Below are 17,633 nucleotides of genomic sequence, written 5' to 3'. Positions count from 1 at the left end.
TATATGATCTTATTTCTTATACCATATCAGAAACGTAAGCAAACATTCTAAGTTTCTTGTAAAGTTACGGGAAAAAATGCTCCTCGAGTCGATAAATTATTGTATCGTTCGTGATAAATAACCAATAAATCATGAACTAAAATAAAGGTTTACTTCCAAAAACAATTCCAAACTTTTACTCGATCGAGACTTGACAAAATCTATACTGAACATTTTATTATCAGTGCAAAAAAATTCAAGATTAATACCTCATCTAAATTTTTAAAAAAATCTGTAAATATTTGTCTGAAAATACTTCGTTCCATTCAAGTTTGATTTTAATTTTTTGTTTTTTCTAAATTTTTTGTGAAATTATGCTAATATTTAAATCAAAAATCAAACACATACGTTAAGAGAAAACTGATGTTTATTATGGCTTTTTAAAATTGCTTTTAAATTCATTCGCCCATATATGATTATTCTAAAAGTTTATTATGGCTTGCTAATATTTGTTGCTGAAAACTAGGAATTTTCGTCAATTTTTTGATTTATGTTTATAATGAGATAATAAGGGAATAGGAAATTATTTTTTAAGTTGCACCTATGCAGGATCTCCCTGTTTCAGTGGTTTGCTTTTTAAAACTCCAGTTTCACGAAAGCGTTGATGAGGTCGGACAAACATCGTATGATGAGGGATAACACGATTACAATATTTTTCCTCAGAAAGACGCCTGACTGCTAATAAATTGTCGTCAGTCAGGCCGTAAACAAAATTTCCATTGCACGTCTCACTTCAAAAACAAAACACATTCAGTAGGTAGAAAACTACTAATATACTTTTTGTTTATTGCTGTTGCCTTCAGGAATGTGAACCAAAAATGTTTTTACAACATTTTATAACATTTAATTTAAATTTATTATTTTATTTCCTATCGAAATTTTTAGTCTTTAACATAGAAAAACAATTTGCCATTTAGAATCCAATAAATTGAATATTACAAATTCAAATATTTGGGAAATGGGGTTTGTAGCGGCTTTTACCAAAACAATAGAGAAATATTTTTTTTTACTTAAATATTTAATTCAAGCCAGCATAAAAAAATTCAAAGATCAAGTATGTAAAAAACTGTGTAGGTAGACAGACTTCGTCTACAAATAAGAGTTCGATTAACATTTAATTCAAATTTAGCATGTCAACAAATTTTGATTTAAATATCAGCATAATTTCAAAAATTATTTAGAAAGAAACCAAAATAAACTTTACACCCTGAATCTCTGAAACAAAGCATTTTTATAGGATTTTTTATAATATTTCATGTATGGAAACCCATACTAATTTTTTTGGAATTTTAATGAAATGCGCTGTATATTTCGTCCCTGCGTTGAAAACGAGCGCGTCTCGTCGCAAATCAGAAATATTAGATAAATTAGAGTTTATTTGATTTCTTGCCTTACTTAGGGTACTTTGATGAAAGAAAAAGCACAGAGCTGCAAAGAGTTAATGCATTGATGAGAACAGCATTATTGAGAAATTACAGGTTTATATTAAGGATCAAAGAGGTCGTAGGTACACTCTTAATAGAAACTCCACTACAATGAACCACCACAGTTACTAACCCTAAACCATCTATTCTCTATACCAGATACTTATTTATAGATTTTTATGCGCTTTATTAATCTTCAACACCATAATAGTTTGGGTTTAAGAATAAGATTTTACGTAGCTCAGTAAATGAAATAAGTAAACACTGTATTGTCTACGTCTCTTATAATTGAAAACGTGAAATTACCCTGTAATTTTACTGTGATTAGTACGAAAGCCTAATTGTATTGAAGGCAAGATGTTGTTTTAACTAAATCTGTTCATATAAACTGCAAAAATAAGTACCAAAAAATGTCACGGGCTCTCAGACTAAAACACTCTTCCCTTACTCTTTAAAAATTTTTAGATATGTGCACAAAATACGAATGGCGGAAATATGAAGTTTAAGTGGTCATACATATGAGACATACACCTAGTTTTGCAATACTGAACTTTTTCTTTGCATCTTGTACGAATAAATCTATTGACGTTTAAGAGTCTTGGTCTGTCTTTCTATCTAGCTCTATTATAAATATCTTGATGTCACAGCTATTTAATGAGATAGATTTGTAATTTAGTGGTCAGCCAAGAAGGCTGTTATGTACATACTCGTGTCCCATCGAGGGTTACCATAGGTCTTATAAAAAACCCCTGAGTGTCTCTGGCTTCAGCTACTTTAAGTTGCTCGGTATTGTTTCCCAAGTATAGCGGATACTCCCCGATAACGTGGTCTGCAGTATCATACTCCTCCCAACACCACCAGCATTTCGGGTTGTCTGTAATGCCGATGGTGCGGAGATGGCCTCTTAAATGCCATTGCCCGGTTAAAAAACCTGTACCTAGCCAAATTTCACGTTTCTTAAGCTCAGTAGATTTCTGGCAGGTAGAGGGCCCATCTATGTGGTTGTCTTATCCTGTTTCATGTCAGGTGCTTCCTTGCGTCATCGGATGGATTGCTTATTTAGCAGACTCTTCATTGATGCAAATGTTACACATTTAGCTATACCGATTATGGTTTCAGGCTCCACCGACCGTTTCCCAGGCTCAGTCTAGCACGGGAGTTCGCTTCCTCATCCACAAAGCTGAACTTCAAACAGCACACCTCCAGGATCTTCATGCACTCCAGTAAGAGCTAAGAGCTCTCCTTTTCGGCCCTAATATGCTTAATGGCAGCTCTGCCGTGCAAGAAGATTGAGGCAACTTTTTGCATGACCAGTCTCACCAGCTCATATTTTGTCAAGGACATGTAACAGTCCTCATTGCCTTGAATTGCACCACAAGGTCCAGGGGCGGAAAACTTAACAGAGTCTCAAATGCTCTAGTTAAGACCATTTGTATGAAATCCGTTATGCTGAGACATGGAAGGCGTTGGACTGTATCCACTTAAGCTCAAATTTTTGCTCTCTCGGTACATCGCTCTCAAACAATAGCCCCATATGTGAGAAGAGCTTCGACAATAGATGAATAGATCTAGTAAAGGATCTTAGCAAACCGATGCCAGGTATTGCCGAAAGTACTCCTGCAGGCCCAGAAACTGTTCTGGAGTATTGCAACTGGATACTCCACCCAGAGACTTAACAGGTAGAGTGCCAAAGAAACGCCTCCTCATGAATAGTAGAAGCTCTGCTTCTTTTGGATCGTTTCTTAGACCCACCGAAAGGCACTATTTGTCTATTATACGTGAAGCCCTCATCATCGGGCTCTGAATTGTGGTGAAGTCGTTTCCAGGGCAAAGGATTAACCGGTCGTCAGCGTAGGCCTGGGGGTATAGGCCGGCCTTGTTTTATTATTCAAATCAATCTAGATCAAATTATAGACTACTAGGCATCCAAGGTTGGAGATAATACTCGCCCCTCTGGGAAATTCTAAGCCGCCAACATATTGACAACCTTACCTTTGAGCCGGGCAGATACATAACGCTGCGAGATCATGTCCTTTATCCAACTCACCAAACAGAGTTCTGAGCCATGGTATTCGAGTGATGGCAGATTACTGCGACAGGGTGTTATCAAATGCTCCTACAAAATCTAGGAAGTCACCCAGATAGGCCTTACCATTGACTAAATTGTCCTCTACTGTTTTAACAAGGTGGTGTAGGGCCAAGTCCGTGGATTTGCCTATCTGAGGCATAAAACTGATAAGACTGATTGGTAGGTATGATTTTGGGTCTATATAGTCTTTTTCCTGGTTTTAGGATAAAAACTAACTTTTACCTCTCGCCACAACTTTGTTACTCAGCTAATTTAACCCATTTTGTAGAAGGTATGCATATAACCCATCCATGCCCGGAGATTTAAAAGGGAGAAATGATGTTATTGCCTATTTCACCTGCTCATAGGTGCTGTTATCTATATATTATCTTTCTAGCAGTCTCGTATTCGATACAAATTGGGGATGGAAAGCTGCAATAAAGGTCGCGAAACAAGTTGGAACGTGGAAGGTGATTGCGTAGCATGATCAAGGCCTTTCGCTCATTAGTTGTGAAGCCGCCACCTGGAAGTAATAGTGGTCCCATTTTCGTATTAGAGCCCTTGGACATTACTTTGCACAGGCGTGCCGCAGATGATGTTTTCAACAACTCCAGTAGTGTTTCTTAGAATGGCGGAGTATCTTTTTGTACGGCCTTTGAACTGCGTGGAAAGCATTTCAGTCAATGACATGCTTGGAGCACTCTACCCTGCGAAGGATCTATAATTGATTCGTCCTATTGCAAAAGAAAGTGGGTATACCACCCCGGTTGGCTTTAGGCGATTTGACGACAAGGAATCAACCAGGGAGTGGCCATTAGAGTTCTTATCTCTGCATCCATACTTGACCCGTATAGTGACGACCAGGGAGAATGAATCAATTTTGGTGGGCAAGTAGGCAGGTCCCATACCTATTGACAGTTTGACGACTACTAAGTCCATTGTACAGAGACTTATGAAGGAAAAGCATCGCACATTCCTAGTTGGTATGCAGTCACGAGGATTCTTATTCATTATTAATATGGTATATTTCAATGAAAGAAAGTAATTAAACTTGGGGCTTAGGCCACCTAATAATTATATCTCCTTATTTCCTGATATATTTTACTAACCTCTCTTAAATTTAACGGCTGGCGTCAGGATAGCCATTGTCTTGCCCTAAATTATTAAGTTTAACACCAGATTTTTAATATGTATATGAAATTAGGTATTACTGCTACCATATAGCGGTCATCTCTGATTTTGGGTGCAGAAGTATCAGTGTATTAACAGCCATTAAAAAATCATTAATAAAGCTTTAAGTTAACAGAGCGTTACATGTTCTGCGATACCCCAGTTGCTCTGGCCGATGAGAGGGGTAATATGTTTTTGCGTATTAAACTATGCCTATGCATTGTTTACCCTGAAAACTGAATACAACTTGAAATCACGTATAGCCTATTGTAAATCCTCTCCTCTCGGCCTTCGCTACAATTTGGATCGAACTCTTTTTAGTCAAAAAGGAAGTTATATTATAACCTATAGATTTGTTATTGGAAGTTAATACATTGATTTTTGACCTAACTAGGTGACCAAACTCGTATAGGGCCAATATATGTTCCGTACATATGGCCAATTCCCATATTTTCTCTACTCTATTTTTGGTGGTCTTGGGTGTTCAATAGATTCTAGGTTAATTTAGCGTAAAACATAATACGGGCACTTGATTTTCCATACTAATTGTAGTTGTTTGTCACAGAATATTAAAAGGATGATGATTCCTAGGTCCTTTTTTTAAGAAAGCCGCCAAAAAGGTGCTTTTGAACAAAACATATTCCTTAACAGGCATTATAATTTAGGGTGCTATTAGCCTAGTGTTTTCTACAATGCAATACATTCGATCTGTTATCTGAGGTATGTTCAGTCTCGGGTATAAAGCATGTAGTATAGGCTAGTGCTTCCGGACCCTCTACTGACGTTTAACAGCGGCATCATTCAGGCATCAAAGGCATGTCAGAAGAACAGGAGAGAATATAAGACGGTAGTCACTTAAATGGAGTATTAACACGATTGAATTTGGCAAAAATATAAATTTTCAAATAAAAATCTAATTATTTTTTATTATTACTCATACACACATATCGTCGGTCATCTCACGAAGTGGCGTATCTAACAAAATTTTCAGAAAATAGTTAAGCCGGCAAAACAAGTTGCTTTGGAACTCACTTTGATCTCACGAAGCGGCGTATCTGTAACTGTTATACCCACAGATGTAAATAGTTCTGCACGGAGCTATTTACATCTGTGGTTATACCAATGGTGCAAATGTATATTGCATTTTCGGCGTATCTTACAAAATACTCGTACGATATCACACGAAAAGTCGTATAGTAAGATACGTCTATTCGTGTGAAACTTTCGAGTACAAACACTTGTATTGACGATAGCGGCGTATCTACTATTATTAACCTGTTGGATCTCGTTCGGAGATGGTACACGGTCTGTGCACACTGTAAGGAAATGAGTGATCACATCGATAGATTTCCCAAGATGGAATCTCATTATTGTCGTGCTAGCACGAGCAAGATGTACTTGCATCCAGATTTGAATCTAAGAAGAATGCATGGTATGTATCTAGATGAATTAAAGAAAATTGGAAGGATGCAAAAACCAAGTTTTCATACCTAGAAAACCATAGAAAAGTTTTTAAAACTGAAAATTCATCTTTTCACTCACCAAAAAAAGATGTGTGTTTTCTTTGCGTATCCTATAGGGAAGGCGAAGAAACCGTTAAAGAGAAACTAAAAACTCGCTACGATATTCATATTGCCGAAATAACAAGGGTTCGTTTACTGAAATCCCAGTGTAAAAAAAAGCTATAGAAGATTCATCCAGTGTGTATGGTGTTTTTGACTTACAACAGGTGATTTATGTTCCAATTTCCAATGAAAGCGCCATTTTTTATAAAAGTCGTTTGGCTACATACAATTTTACGTTTTATAACATAGCAATGAAAGAGTGCTTTTGTTTCGTGTGGAACGAAGCTGTCAGTAAGCATGGTTCTTCTGAAATAGCATCCTGCGTATCACAAGTTCTAGAATATTATAGTTCGGAATTTTTATTTGTACGCAGACGGACGTTACGGCCAAAACAAGAATTCCATCGTCGCTTCTATGCTGATTCATTCCATAAGCAAATTTCCCACAATAGAAAAAATTTCTTTACGTTTTTTTGAAACAAATCATGGGCAGAGCGAAGGAGATTCAGCCCACAGTGCTATCAACAGAGCTATTTCCAAAGGTGGTAATATATTTTGCCTTCTCAACTATACCCAATAATTAGTCTGGCACGAACAAAAAGACCTTACAGGGTTATTCCAATGCTGTTCAGAGACTTTAAAGATTTTAAGTCATTGTCAAAAGAGCTTAGAATCTTAAGTATTAGAACCAGTGAACGTGGCAAGAACGTTAAGTGGACTGAAGTAATGGAATTATTAGTTAAAAAAGCTGACCCTCTTAAAATATTTTTTAAAAACAGCCATTTAGAGCCTGAGTATGACTGTATAGTTCTAAAACGTGTAAACCTTGATGTATCAGCATTAGAACTACCTCAACTAAACAAGGAACTGCCAAAAATATCTGGAAAAAAATATAAAGACTTGATTTCAGTGTGTCAAGGAGAAACTCCAGTAATTCATTCACCGGAGCATCAACAGTTTTTCCTCTCTCTTCCCCACACTGGCGAATAGGCATAACTTAATTACTATACTATCTATAATAACTTAACTCACTACTAATATTATTAGTAATACTTAATACTTTTTTTGTTTTCAATATTATAACATGCAGAAAACACTGTTAATTTTCGTTCAAAGTTTTTTTTTTGGTACAGCATAATGATATTTTCTTCATTTGTGAATTTGATTTAATTATTTTTTAATGCTTTTTTAATATTTTGATTACTGTTTATTTTATTTTGTCATAAAATATTATTTGTTTTTTAACTAGCTATTTATTTTTTTGTGCCTATTTAGTTTTCAATATTTTTTAAGGATAAGAGACGTATCTCACAAAAGTCAAGATTTAGTTTCACACTAAGTGAAGTATCTGCATTCAAAATTATTTTTTTCAAAAGCGTAAATAGTTATAACGCTTTATGGAACGGGTACTCATAGGCTACATAGCAGTACGCAACATATAAAAATATTAGATCTGAATTTCAATTATTTCCGGCTCTTTGGCAATGAGCTTGGAAACGACAATTCGATTATTTAGCAAAAAAGAGCAGGCTCCAACGTAAATTTAGCAATTTATTTCAGTTCTCTAGCATTTATAGTTACTTCACAATTAATTTTCAAAGTTCGAATAAATACGCCATGTTTAATTTTTTCCTTGTACCAGCGCGGCCGGGATGATACGTCACAGGCGCCCAAGTGGACGCAACGACCGCACGTCGACCGCGCACGATACTTTGTCAAAATAACGCCTGGGCACTAGACTTTGGCTGGCTGGCTAGCGAGCGCTCTATAATACACCGTCGCGTCGCGTCGGCGTCTATGACGTAGCGCGTAATTGGGACGGAATCTCGGGAGGTATAAAAAACCCCAGACTAACAGCCTTATAACTTTGCAAATACTTACCCTAACAACTTGAAATAAACGTCCTTGTTCTTATAAACTTATGTATTTATTTTTGGGAAAATATATATATATTTTTTTTAATATTCAAGCCCATTCAAATATGAAGCATTTTCGTTTTTTGCCTCTCCTGAACAATTTGCTAAATGTAAGATACTGACAAAGTTACATTTAGCCACTTCGTGAGATGACCGACGATATGTATCTTTTTTATATACTTTTAAAGTTAATAATTTGCCTTAAAATCAATTTTAAGAGTCATTACTATTAAGCCACAATCAAAGCTTAGTTAACTGCTATGCCACAGTGTAAAAGCAAGCTCCACTGTCATCTAACATTCCAAAATTACTGACAAAGTAATGGCAACTTAAGCTTATTTTAGGTATTAAATTGCCACTTCTAAATTTTATACTCCGTTGAATAAAACACTTGAAAGTTGTCTATAGCACTCAGAATTTAGAACAGAGAATTTCTATTTTACTGAGAGTAATAAGGTAAGTGGGTTCATCGTCAAACTTTCAACTACCATAATGAATTGAAATAGAGATTCTTGACTAAAAAGCTTTTATCTTTAACCCACCAATTTTAGTAAAAGGAACTTACGACTAACTTCTTTTGCAGTAAGCAAGATGTGTTTACTTATTAACTTTAAACACAATTATTATTATTTTTAATTATTTTAAAGAAACTAATTTATATGAAGTTCGAAAACAGGTATTGTTGTAATAAAATAATATCTCAAATATACAATAAAATATATTATAATAAAATAATATAAGTTTTCAAAGTAAAATCTCGGTCAATTATCTACAGTTACGTCGCAATTTTATGTTAGTATTTTTTAGTTAAGAAATTAATTAAAAAAACGACAAGGCAGTCAGCTTTGATATGTCACAAAGGTAGAAAGTGACACAGTTTTCTTAAATCAAATTATTAGCATATTAACGGTTGTTTACACTACTTCTTTTTAAATCTGCGGTACATTTAAGTACAACTTAGATTTAAGGTTGACCTTAACTTTTTATGGCATTGCACGAGTGATTCTTTTAAATTTTTTTAGCTAAGTATTGGAAACGCTTGGCAACAACGTAAATAATCGACTGTTTTGTTGCGAGTGTTTACTATAAATTTGCGTCGACCAATAAAATTGAAAAAATAAGATGTCGCAATTGACATTATCTACATTTCATTATTTATTTATTTGATTCAGTACCTATTTGTTCATCGAACCGTTTTTTAATTTTCTGTATTAATTTAAACCTAAAAAGGTATGTTATTTGGTGATATGAGCAATCCTCGAGAAAATGAGAATATTCGGAAGCGTGCTCCTCAATTCACAATTAGCGAAAAAACACTTTAGCCAAATATACAGGGTGTTTCAGAACTATGGGATCAAACTTCTAGGGGTTGTTTAGTGCAACAGTAGAATCACAACAATTGTTCAAAATGTCTTCCTCCAACCTCAATACACCGATTTAAACGCCGAACATGATTTCGGCGGACTACACTAAAAATTTGATCCTCGTTTTGAATGATTTAAAATGCTGCTATTATTCGTCCAATTAAGTCTAGTTCTGATTCTACTGAAGTTTCGTAGACTAAAGACTACATGTCCCCATCTACATTACCCCCAAGAAAAAATCGAGCGACGTTAAATCGGGTGACCTAGGAGGCCAAGATACTGCTCCACCTCTGACAATCCAATGGTGCCCAAACCGCTAAGCCAAATACTCGCATTCTTGTACAGCAAAGTGAGCCGGCGCTCCATCATGCTGAAACCACATTTGCTGTCTAACGGTTAGTGGAACATTTTCAAGGAGTTCTGGAAGAACTTCCTCCAAGAAACGCAGATAAATAGGGCCTGTTAACCGTTCCGGTAACAAATTGGTGGCCCAATTAAATAATCATCAACAATACCTGCCCATACGTTGACAGACCAACGATTCTGATGTTTTCTTGGAAAAATTGTATAAGGATTTTCTTCGTCCCAAACATGGCTATTCCTACTATTAAAAATACCGTCTCTTGTGAAAGAGGCTTCATCGGTCCACAAAAAATATCGTAAAAAATTTGGTTGTGCAATGATGTGATCCAGAAGCCATCGACAAAATTGAATTCTAGGATAATAATCGGCTGCAGTCATACCTTGAACTTTCTGGAAGTGGAAGGATGGAGTTGTTTCTCGTGTAGTACCCGCCAGACAGAAGCGTTACTCGTATTCATATTCTTAGCGACGTCACGTGTGCTATTTGATAGTTCATCGGCAACTCGCTGGAGCACCTCTTCTTCAAATTCGACCGTTCTTACGGTTCGAGCAACACCAGTATCATGCATCTTGGTCTTAAACATGCCTGTCCCAGCGAGCCGCCGATGAACCGCAATAAACTTTTTGTATCCAGGATGTTGTCGTTCGGGATAACGTTCATGATATAACCCCGATGTTGCTCGTGCATTGCAGTTTGTTGCTCCGTATACCAAATGCATATCCGCCAATTCTTGATTGGTAAAGTTTTCCATTAGCAATAAATCTTTAAAAATTGTAAGCTATAAAACTTTTAAATATGACATTGATAAGCGTTGATTTTAAACAATTGTTGTTATCGTATTATGTATAAAAGGTAAAAATAAATGCAGCAGATCCTATTTAGGTAATTAATGTTTTTTATAAATTTTAACGCGTCTTAGGGCCGCAGTAGCGTAGTGACGCATTTCCGGACATGGGTTCCTATACAAAAATGGATTCTTCTGCTGTAACTTTTATGAAATAATAGTTGTATATTATTAATATGATAAACCTTCTTGGTAAAACTGAATAACATAAACATAATATTAAATTCCTCAACTTATTTCACGCGGACGTTTTATACGATATTTATTGTTGAGGTTCAACGAAAAATGTACACCTGGTGTAAACCAAAAGTAAATGTTAATGTAAGTATCATGTGTTGCTTGGGAATTGAGTATACCATAACTAACAATTTTAAAAAGCTTAAAAACATTTTGAATACTTAAATTATAACAAAACTAACTGGCTTGAATTGAACTGAATTGACGAAACAGTGGGCTGCCAATGCAGTTGTGCATATAGGTCTCCTGATGGACCCGTCATGCCCTACCGGGGGTTACCAGAGCCCAACGGCCTTAGAGAAACCGATAAGGCTCTCTGGTCTGAAGGACTTAAAGTCGCTCGGTACACTGAAAGTGTTACCCAAGTATTTGAACCTGGCGCGCGTGAGTGCTGGGCACTCCCAGACTACATGGTCAACGGTTTCATCCTCCTCACAGCACCATCGGCATTCCGGATTGTCCGCAATACCGATAGTATGGAGATGGCTTATTAAGTGCCATTGACCGATTAAAAGACCTGTCACTAGCCGAATTTCGCGTCTTTTTAGGCGTAGTAGATTTTTGGTGAGACAGGCAGAGGGCTCACCTATGTGCGCTCTGGCCTGTCTCATACCAGGGGACTCAGTCCATTTTCGGTGGGTCCACTTGTCCAGCAGACTCTTTATTGACGCGACCGCAACGCATTTGGCGATACCAACTATGGGTTCCGGCTCCATCGGCACATTCGCGGATCCCAGTCTGGCAAGAGAGTCCGCTTCCTCATTACCAGCATGGCCTGCGTGGCCAGGTATCCAGACGAGCTGGACCCTGCATCCAACCTGTACCAGTTTTTTCAGGACTTTTATGCACTCTAGTACAAGCTTGGAGCTTAGCTTTGCGGCCGTGATAGCCTTAATGGCAGCTCTGCTGTGCGAGCATATTGATACGACTGTACTGCGGTGTCCGCAGCTTAGGATTTTCTGTCCGCATTTTAATACAGCGAATACTTCGACCTGGAAGACAGTGGCGTGCTCCCCCAGCGAGTATGCCCTACTGGTATGTGGGATCCCACCAATAAGCCCTGATCCAGCTCTGTTATTCATTCTGGAGCCATCTGTGTACCAGATGGTAGCCCTATTTAGCAATGCAGGTCTCTTGGAATGCTGCCACTCCTCTCTGCCTGCAATATGCGTCACGAATCCCTCGTAGTCCACAGTCACTGGAGCCATGCAGTCACTGCCCATCAGAAGGAGAGGACATTCCTGTATGGCCCGTGACCAAATTTTTGCGTGACCGGTGTCGCCAGCACGTAGTTCGCCGAGGACGTATAGCCTGTATGCAGTCCTCATTGCCTCGAATTGCACAACGAGGTCCAGAGGCGGAAGGCTCAGCAGAGTGTCAAGCGCTCTAGTTGGCGCCGTCCGCATGGAACCCGTTATGCTGAGACATGCAAGATGTTGGACTCTCTCCAGTTGAGCACGAATTTTCGCTTTCTCCGTACATGGCCACCAAACGATAGCCCCGTATGTGAGAAGAGGTCTCACAATGCGCGAGTAGATCCAGTGGAGGATCTTAGGAGACAGACCCCAGGTATTGCCGATAGCCCGCCTGCAGGCCCATAGCGCGCAGGTGGCCTTCTTTATTCTGGTGTCTGCATGATCGTGCCAGGAGAGTTTGGGATCCAACTTGATTCCCAGAAATCGAACTGTCCTGGAGTAATGCAGCAGCACGCCACCTAGGGATATAACAGGGGGCGTGCCAAAGTTACGTCTTCTCGTGAATAGTAGGAGCTCTGCTTTTTTGGGGTTAATCCTGAGACCCCCCGAGAGGCACCATATGTCCACTATACGCAGGGCTCTCATCATAGGGCCCCGCATTGAGGCGGCGTCTTTTTCCGGGCAGAGGTTTACCAGATCATCAGCGTAGACCTGTGTGTATATGCCAGCATTGTTTAAAAGATTTATCAGGCTGTCGACCACAAGTCACCACAAGGTAGAGGACAATACTCCTCCCTTAGGGCAGCCCCTAGCCGCCAACGTTTCGACAATCTCGTTGTTGAGCTGGGCAGATACATGACGTTTCGAGAGCATGGCCTCTATCCAGCTAACCAAACAGGGTTCTGAGCCGCGGCTCTCGAGTGCTTGGCAGATTAATACAAAAGAGTTGTTGTCTAACGCCCCTTCAATGTCTAGAAACGCACCCAGATAGGCCTTGCCACTACCCAGAGCACCCTCCACCTTCCTAACGAGGTGGTGTAGGGCCAGGTCCGTGGATTTGCCCGCCTGATAGGCGTATTGGTGCACATGCAGTGGTTTGTTGACCAGGATGCTTTCCTTAAGATATCGATCAATCAACCTCTCCATCGCCTTCAGGATAAAGCTGGTAAGGCTGATAGGTCGGTACGATTTGGGATCTGTAAAATCGCTTTTTCCGGTTTTTGGAATGAAGACGACTTTCACTTGACGCCATAACTTTGGGACGTAGCCCTGAGCAAGGGACGACCTGAATAGTCTGACTATGTGTGGGGTTAGTACTTCTAACCCGTTTTGCAAAAGGCATGGATATAATCCATCCATGCCCGGAGATTTGGGAATGTCTTGATTGCCCATTTCACCCTCTCGTAGGTAATTATTCTTCTAGCAGTCTCGAACTCTAAGCGAATCGGAGCCCGAGAACAGCTAGGAGGATCGCGAGATGAGTTGGAGTCTGGGAAGTGGGTGCGCAGCATGACCTCCAGTGACTCCCGCTCATTGGTAGTAAAGCCGCCATCTGGAAGTGACAGCGACCCAACTAACTGGCTTAATTAAATGTAAAGCACGAACCCGAGATTTATTTACTCACTAAAATGAGTCTAAATTATGACCGAATAAGTAAAAATAGCGTTCTTTTGAAGAAATTTACTTTGCCAGACATGGCAAGTAAAATTAAATCGATTTTTCGTCAAACGTATTGTTGATATTTTAAAGCCTTCCAAAAGAGTGGATCGGTTGTCAAAAACTACACAACGTATAGAAAATTATGAATACTTTTTAATAAGGAATTATTTAACACCCATTTCTATATGCACAAAAATGCAGAAATGACACTGAAAACGTTGAAAGTTTTGCCATTTTTTCTTCATCAAAACTTGTCCTTCTCAGATATAAACTAGAAGTGTTTTTTGATTTTGACAAAAAAATTTTTCTCATCCTGCAATGCTTTGCGGTTTTTTTTAATGGACTTTCTATTTATCTTTTATTATTTCTATTAATATTTCCAGAATTTGATCGGGATCAGCCTTATAAGTCTTTATGTTGCGTTTTGATGCTTACTCCAATTATTGAGATAACGAATATAAGATTTCAAACGTGATTTGCGAGTAAAGCCGCATTTTTTTATTTTAAATTAAATCACAGTAAATGTAATACTTACATTCCACATCTAAGTAGGCCGATGCACTTTGGGGTTCACCGATTCCATTGCTCACCTCACAGAGGTACTGGCCGGAATCATCTGGAATAACCGGATTAATTACTAAAGAGCCATCTTTCCGTATTTGTACACGAGTTTCTAATGCCGCTAACTCTTTAACTGGAGCACCCTCTCTAAACCATTTTACTGTCACATTTCCAGGTTGAGCTTTGGCTTCACATTTGAATTGGACCTATAAAAAAGGACAATTTTTAACTAATGAGTTTAAACTAAATTACTAACTCAAATGGTTTTCACAATAAATACAATATTCAATATGTTTTATAAACACGTTTAAATTGCATAATACTACTGACCCCGATTTAAATGATTTATCATTTGTTTTGATAAAAGATGTTTTAAACGTGTCAGTAAACATCTATTTTGCAAATAGCTCACCGCCGAAAAGATATTATCGATTTCGGTAATACTACATCGGCATCAGTCATCGGTACATGACAGAAAACCATTAAAAAATACATATATTCATATTATGCAGACAGGTGCACTGAAAAAGTTGACTAAAAAAGAGTTGCTTTTTCAGTATAAAATCCTACGTTTAAAAAAAAAGTGGCCGTAAAAGCTCGATTTCAAAGTACGGGTATAAGCGTATACAGACGACCGTAAAAATCTTACAAAATATTGGTATAAATTAATGTTTAGGCTAGACCCTTAACTTTAGACATAAATAAAAAAATCATAAATTCCTGCTAATAAGTAATTTAGTTCTTACCTTTTCACCCTCCTGGGTAGTCTTATTGGTTGGTGGGACCATAATAACAGCACCTCCAGCTATAATGACTCTGGCAGTATGAGAGATCTGTCCCTCTCCATTACGCGCTATGCAGGTATAATCTCCGATATCTTCGTGTCGAATATTGGATATGCGTAGTTCTGTGCCATCGTTGAAAATTCCTGTAATAAAAATAAATATATTAGTAAAAATACGAGCTAAAGTAAAAATAGATGTTCTGTGCAGTACGAACTAGGAAGTGCGATTATAATTAGGGTAAACTCTTCAAGTGTATTTAAATATTTGTAAAATAATATGACGGCAAAAAAGTTGTTATTAATAACGTAGTATCAAGGTGATTCAAAAGTAAGCAGCATCCTTTCAGGGGCGTAAGCCTTGTATGAAAATAAGGCAAAAAGTTCATATTAATATGGGTCCGAAATTGCTTCCTAAGGGAGCTACGCCCCTTTGAATAGGACCCCTTGAAGACAATTTTTTCTCTATAACTTTAAAACCCTTTAGAATTAAATTTTGAAAATTGGTGTACTGCATAAACATTTCGTTGTGAATAAGATTCTAAATTCAATTTTTTTAAATCTTATTCAGGTGCGTCACATGCGGGGGTTGGTAAGGGTAAAAACATCCCTTTTTCTTTTACTCTTTAGGTTAATGTGATTTTGTTTCAAAATTATAAAATTTTAGAGTCTTATTAAAAAAGGTACTCTTAGTTCAATTCGATAGAGCGTATCATTTACGAGAAAAGCGACTTTGAAAATGTTCTGATTGCGTATGTTTATTGATGAAAATTAATTCGCATTACGATCGACAAAAAAGACACTTTTTACTCACATTTTATTTAACAATTTATAGAAAGTGTTCAAAATTATTACCATTCGCGTCACGGCAAGCTCTTAATCTTTTTATTAGATTATGGTGCACATGTGGTAGAATTCTTGGATTGTTTTTAATTGTCTGAAATCCTTCCTCTATTCTTTGCCTGAGAACATCAATATTGGGTATAGGGCGGGAATAAACTAGTTGTTTTAGGTGTCCCCAGAAATAAAAATCAAGGGGGTTTAGGTCAGGAGACCGTGGTGGCCATGGCACTGGACCACCACGACCCATCCAGCGGTTTTGATAAGCATTATTTAAATGTTCTCTAGCGAGAATGCTAAAATATGGGGGAGCACCATCGTACATAAACCACATTTGTGCTCGTAATTGAAGTGGTAGATTTTCTAATATTTGTGGTAATTCATTCTGTAAAAAAATTGTGTAAATTTGTCCATTAAGTCGTTGCGGCATAAATACAGGTCCTTTTAAATGCCCATCGATTATTCCCGCCCACACATTTAAACTAAACTGCTGCTGATGTGCCTTCTGTACCGTAGCATGGGGATTCTCATCCGTCCATAGGTGGTTGTTGTGGAAATTGAAAATTCCGTTTCTTGTGAAGCCGGCCTCGTCAGTAAATAAAATTTTCTTCTCAAAATTTTCAAAAGCAACGCGGTTTTCTTCTAGCCAATTACAGAAGTGTACACGAGGAAGGAAATCTCGCTCTTCCAAAGCCTGAACCCGTTGAATATGATAAGGGTAGAGTAACATATCGTGCAGAATTCTCCATACGGTTGACTGAGAGGACCCTTCTTGATTTGCGATTATGCGAGTGCTCAAAGATGGATCTTCTTTAATACGATCTAGCACGCGTTCTTCTAATGATAGGGTTCTGGCATTTCTTGGTCGCCCAACAATTTCCTGTCTTTGAAATGTTCCTTAAGCAAAATTTAAGTAGATATTATGCGATATTACTCACATTTTTGAGTTTACCTGTTTCCCTTAAATTACGATCTACTCTTGCGAAAATCGTACGGTGTGGCACTCGTCGATTAGGAAATGCCTCATGATACAATCGTCTTACTTCAGCACAATTACCAAATGCTCTTCCAAACATAATGTGAATATCAGCTTGTTTTTGATACGTAAAATCCAAGTTTGCTTTTTAAACTTAGAAACACAAAGTACCAAACTCAACAAAGGCAATGCTCTTCTTATTAATAATAAATAGTAATTTGTAAAACACTCTATGAAACTAATTTTACTTTGACAAAGTAAATTGTATTTTACAATGACATTTATCAGTCATTTAAATGCCAAAAACCAAAAAACAACCGCCAACTTCGTTTTAAATGCGTATCCAGTAATTTTATTATATATTAAACATACGCAATCAGAAAATTTTCAAAGTCGATTTTCTCGTAAATGGTACGCTCTATCGAATTGAACTAAGAGTACCTTTTTTACGTATAAGACTCTAAAATTTTATAATTTTCAAACAAAATCACAATAACCTAAAGAGTAAAAGAAAAAGGGATGTTTTACCTTTACCAACCCCCGCATGTGATGCACCTGAATAAAATTTAAAAAATTTGAATTTAGAATCTTATTCACAACGAAATGTTTATGCAGTACACCAATTTTAAA

General features: G+C 37.6%; 1 protein-coding gene across 30 annotated transcripts in view; it reads right to left on the bottom strand.

The window, feature by feature from the left end:
- LOC126744584 (protein turtle) overlaps window positions 1–17,633 on the bottom strand; it is a 735,337-nt gene that overhangs the window by 99,141 nt on the left and 618,563 nt on the right. For all 30 annotated transcript variants that reach the window (XR_007663236.1, XR_007663238.1, XR_007663237.1 and 27 more), the window contains 2 exons: window positions 15,153–15,334; window positions 14,381–14,612 (listed from right to left, as the gene is read on the bottom strand). Coding sequence is in view for 27 of the 30 variants with exons in the window: in XM_050452059.1 (XP_050308016.1) it covers window positions 14,381–14,612; window positions 15,153–15,334 (414 nt within the window). In the remaining 3 variants the exon portion in view is untranslated. The remainder of the gene's footprint in view (window positions 1–14,380; window positions 14,613–15,152; window positions 15,335–17,633) is intronic.

This window comes from Anthonomus grandis, chromosome 14 (genome assembly GCF_022605725.1).
Source record: "Anthonomus grandis grandis chromosome 14, icAntGran1.3, whole genome shotgun sequence".
NCBI classification, from domain to species: domain Eukaryota; kingdom Metazoa; phylum Arthropoda; class Insecta; order Coleoptera; family Curculionidae; genus Anthonomus; species Anthonomus grandis.
This window is presented reverse-complemented; position numbering and strand designations above follow the sequence as displayed.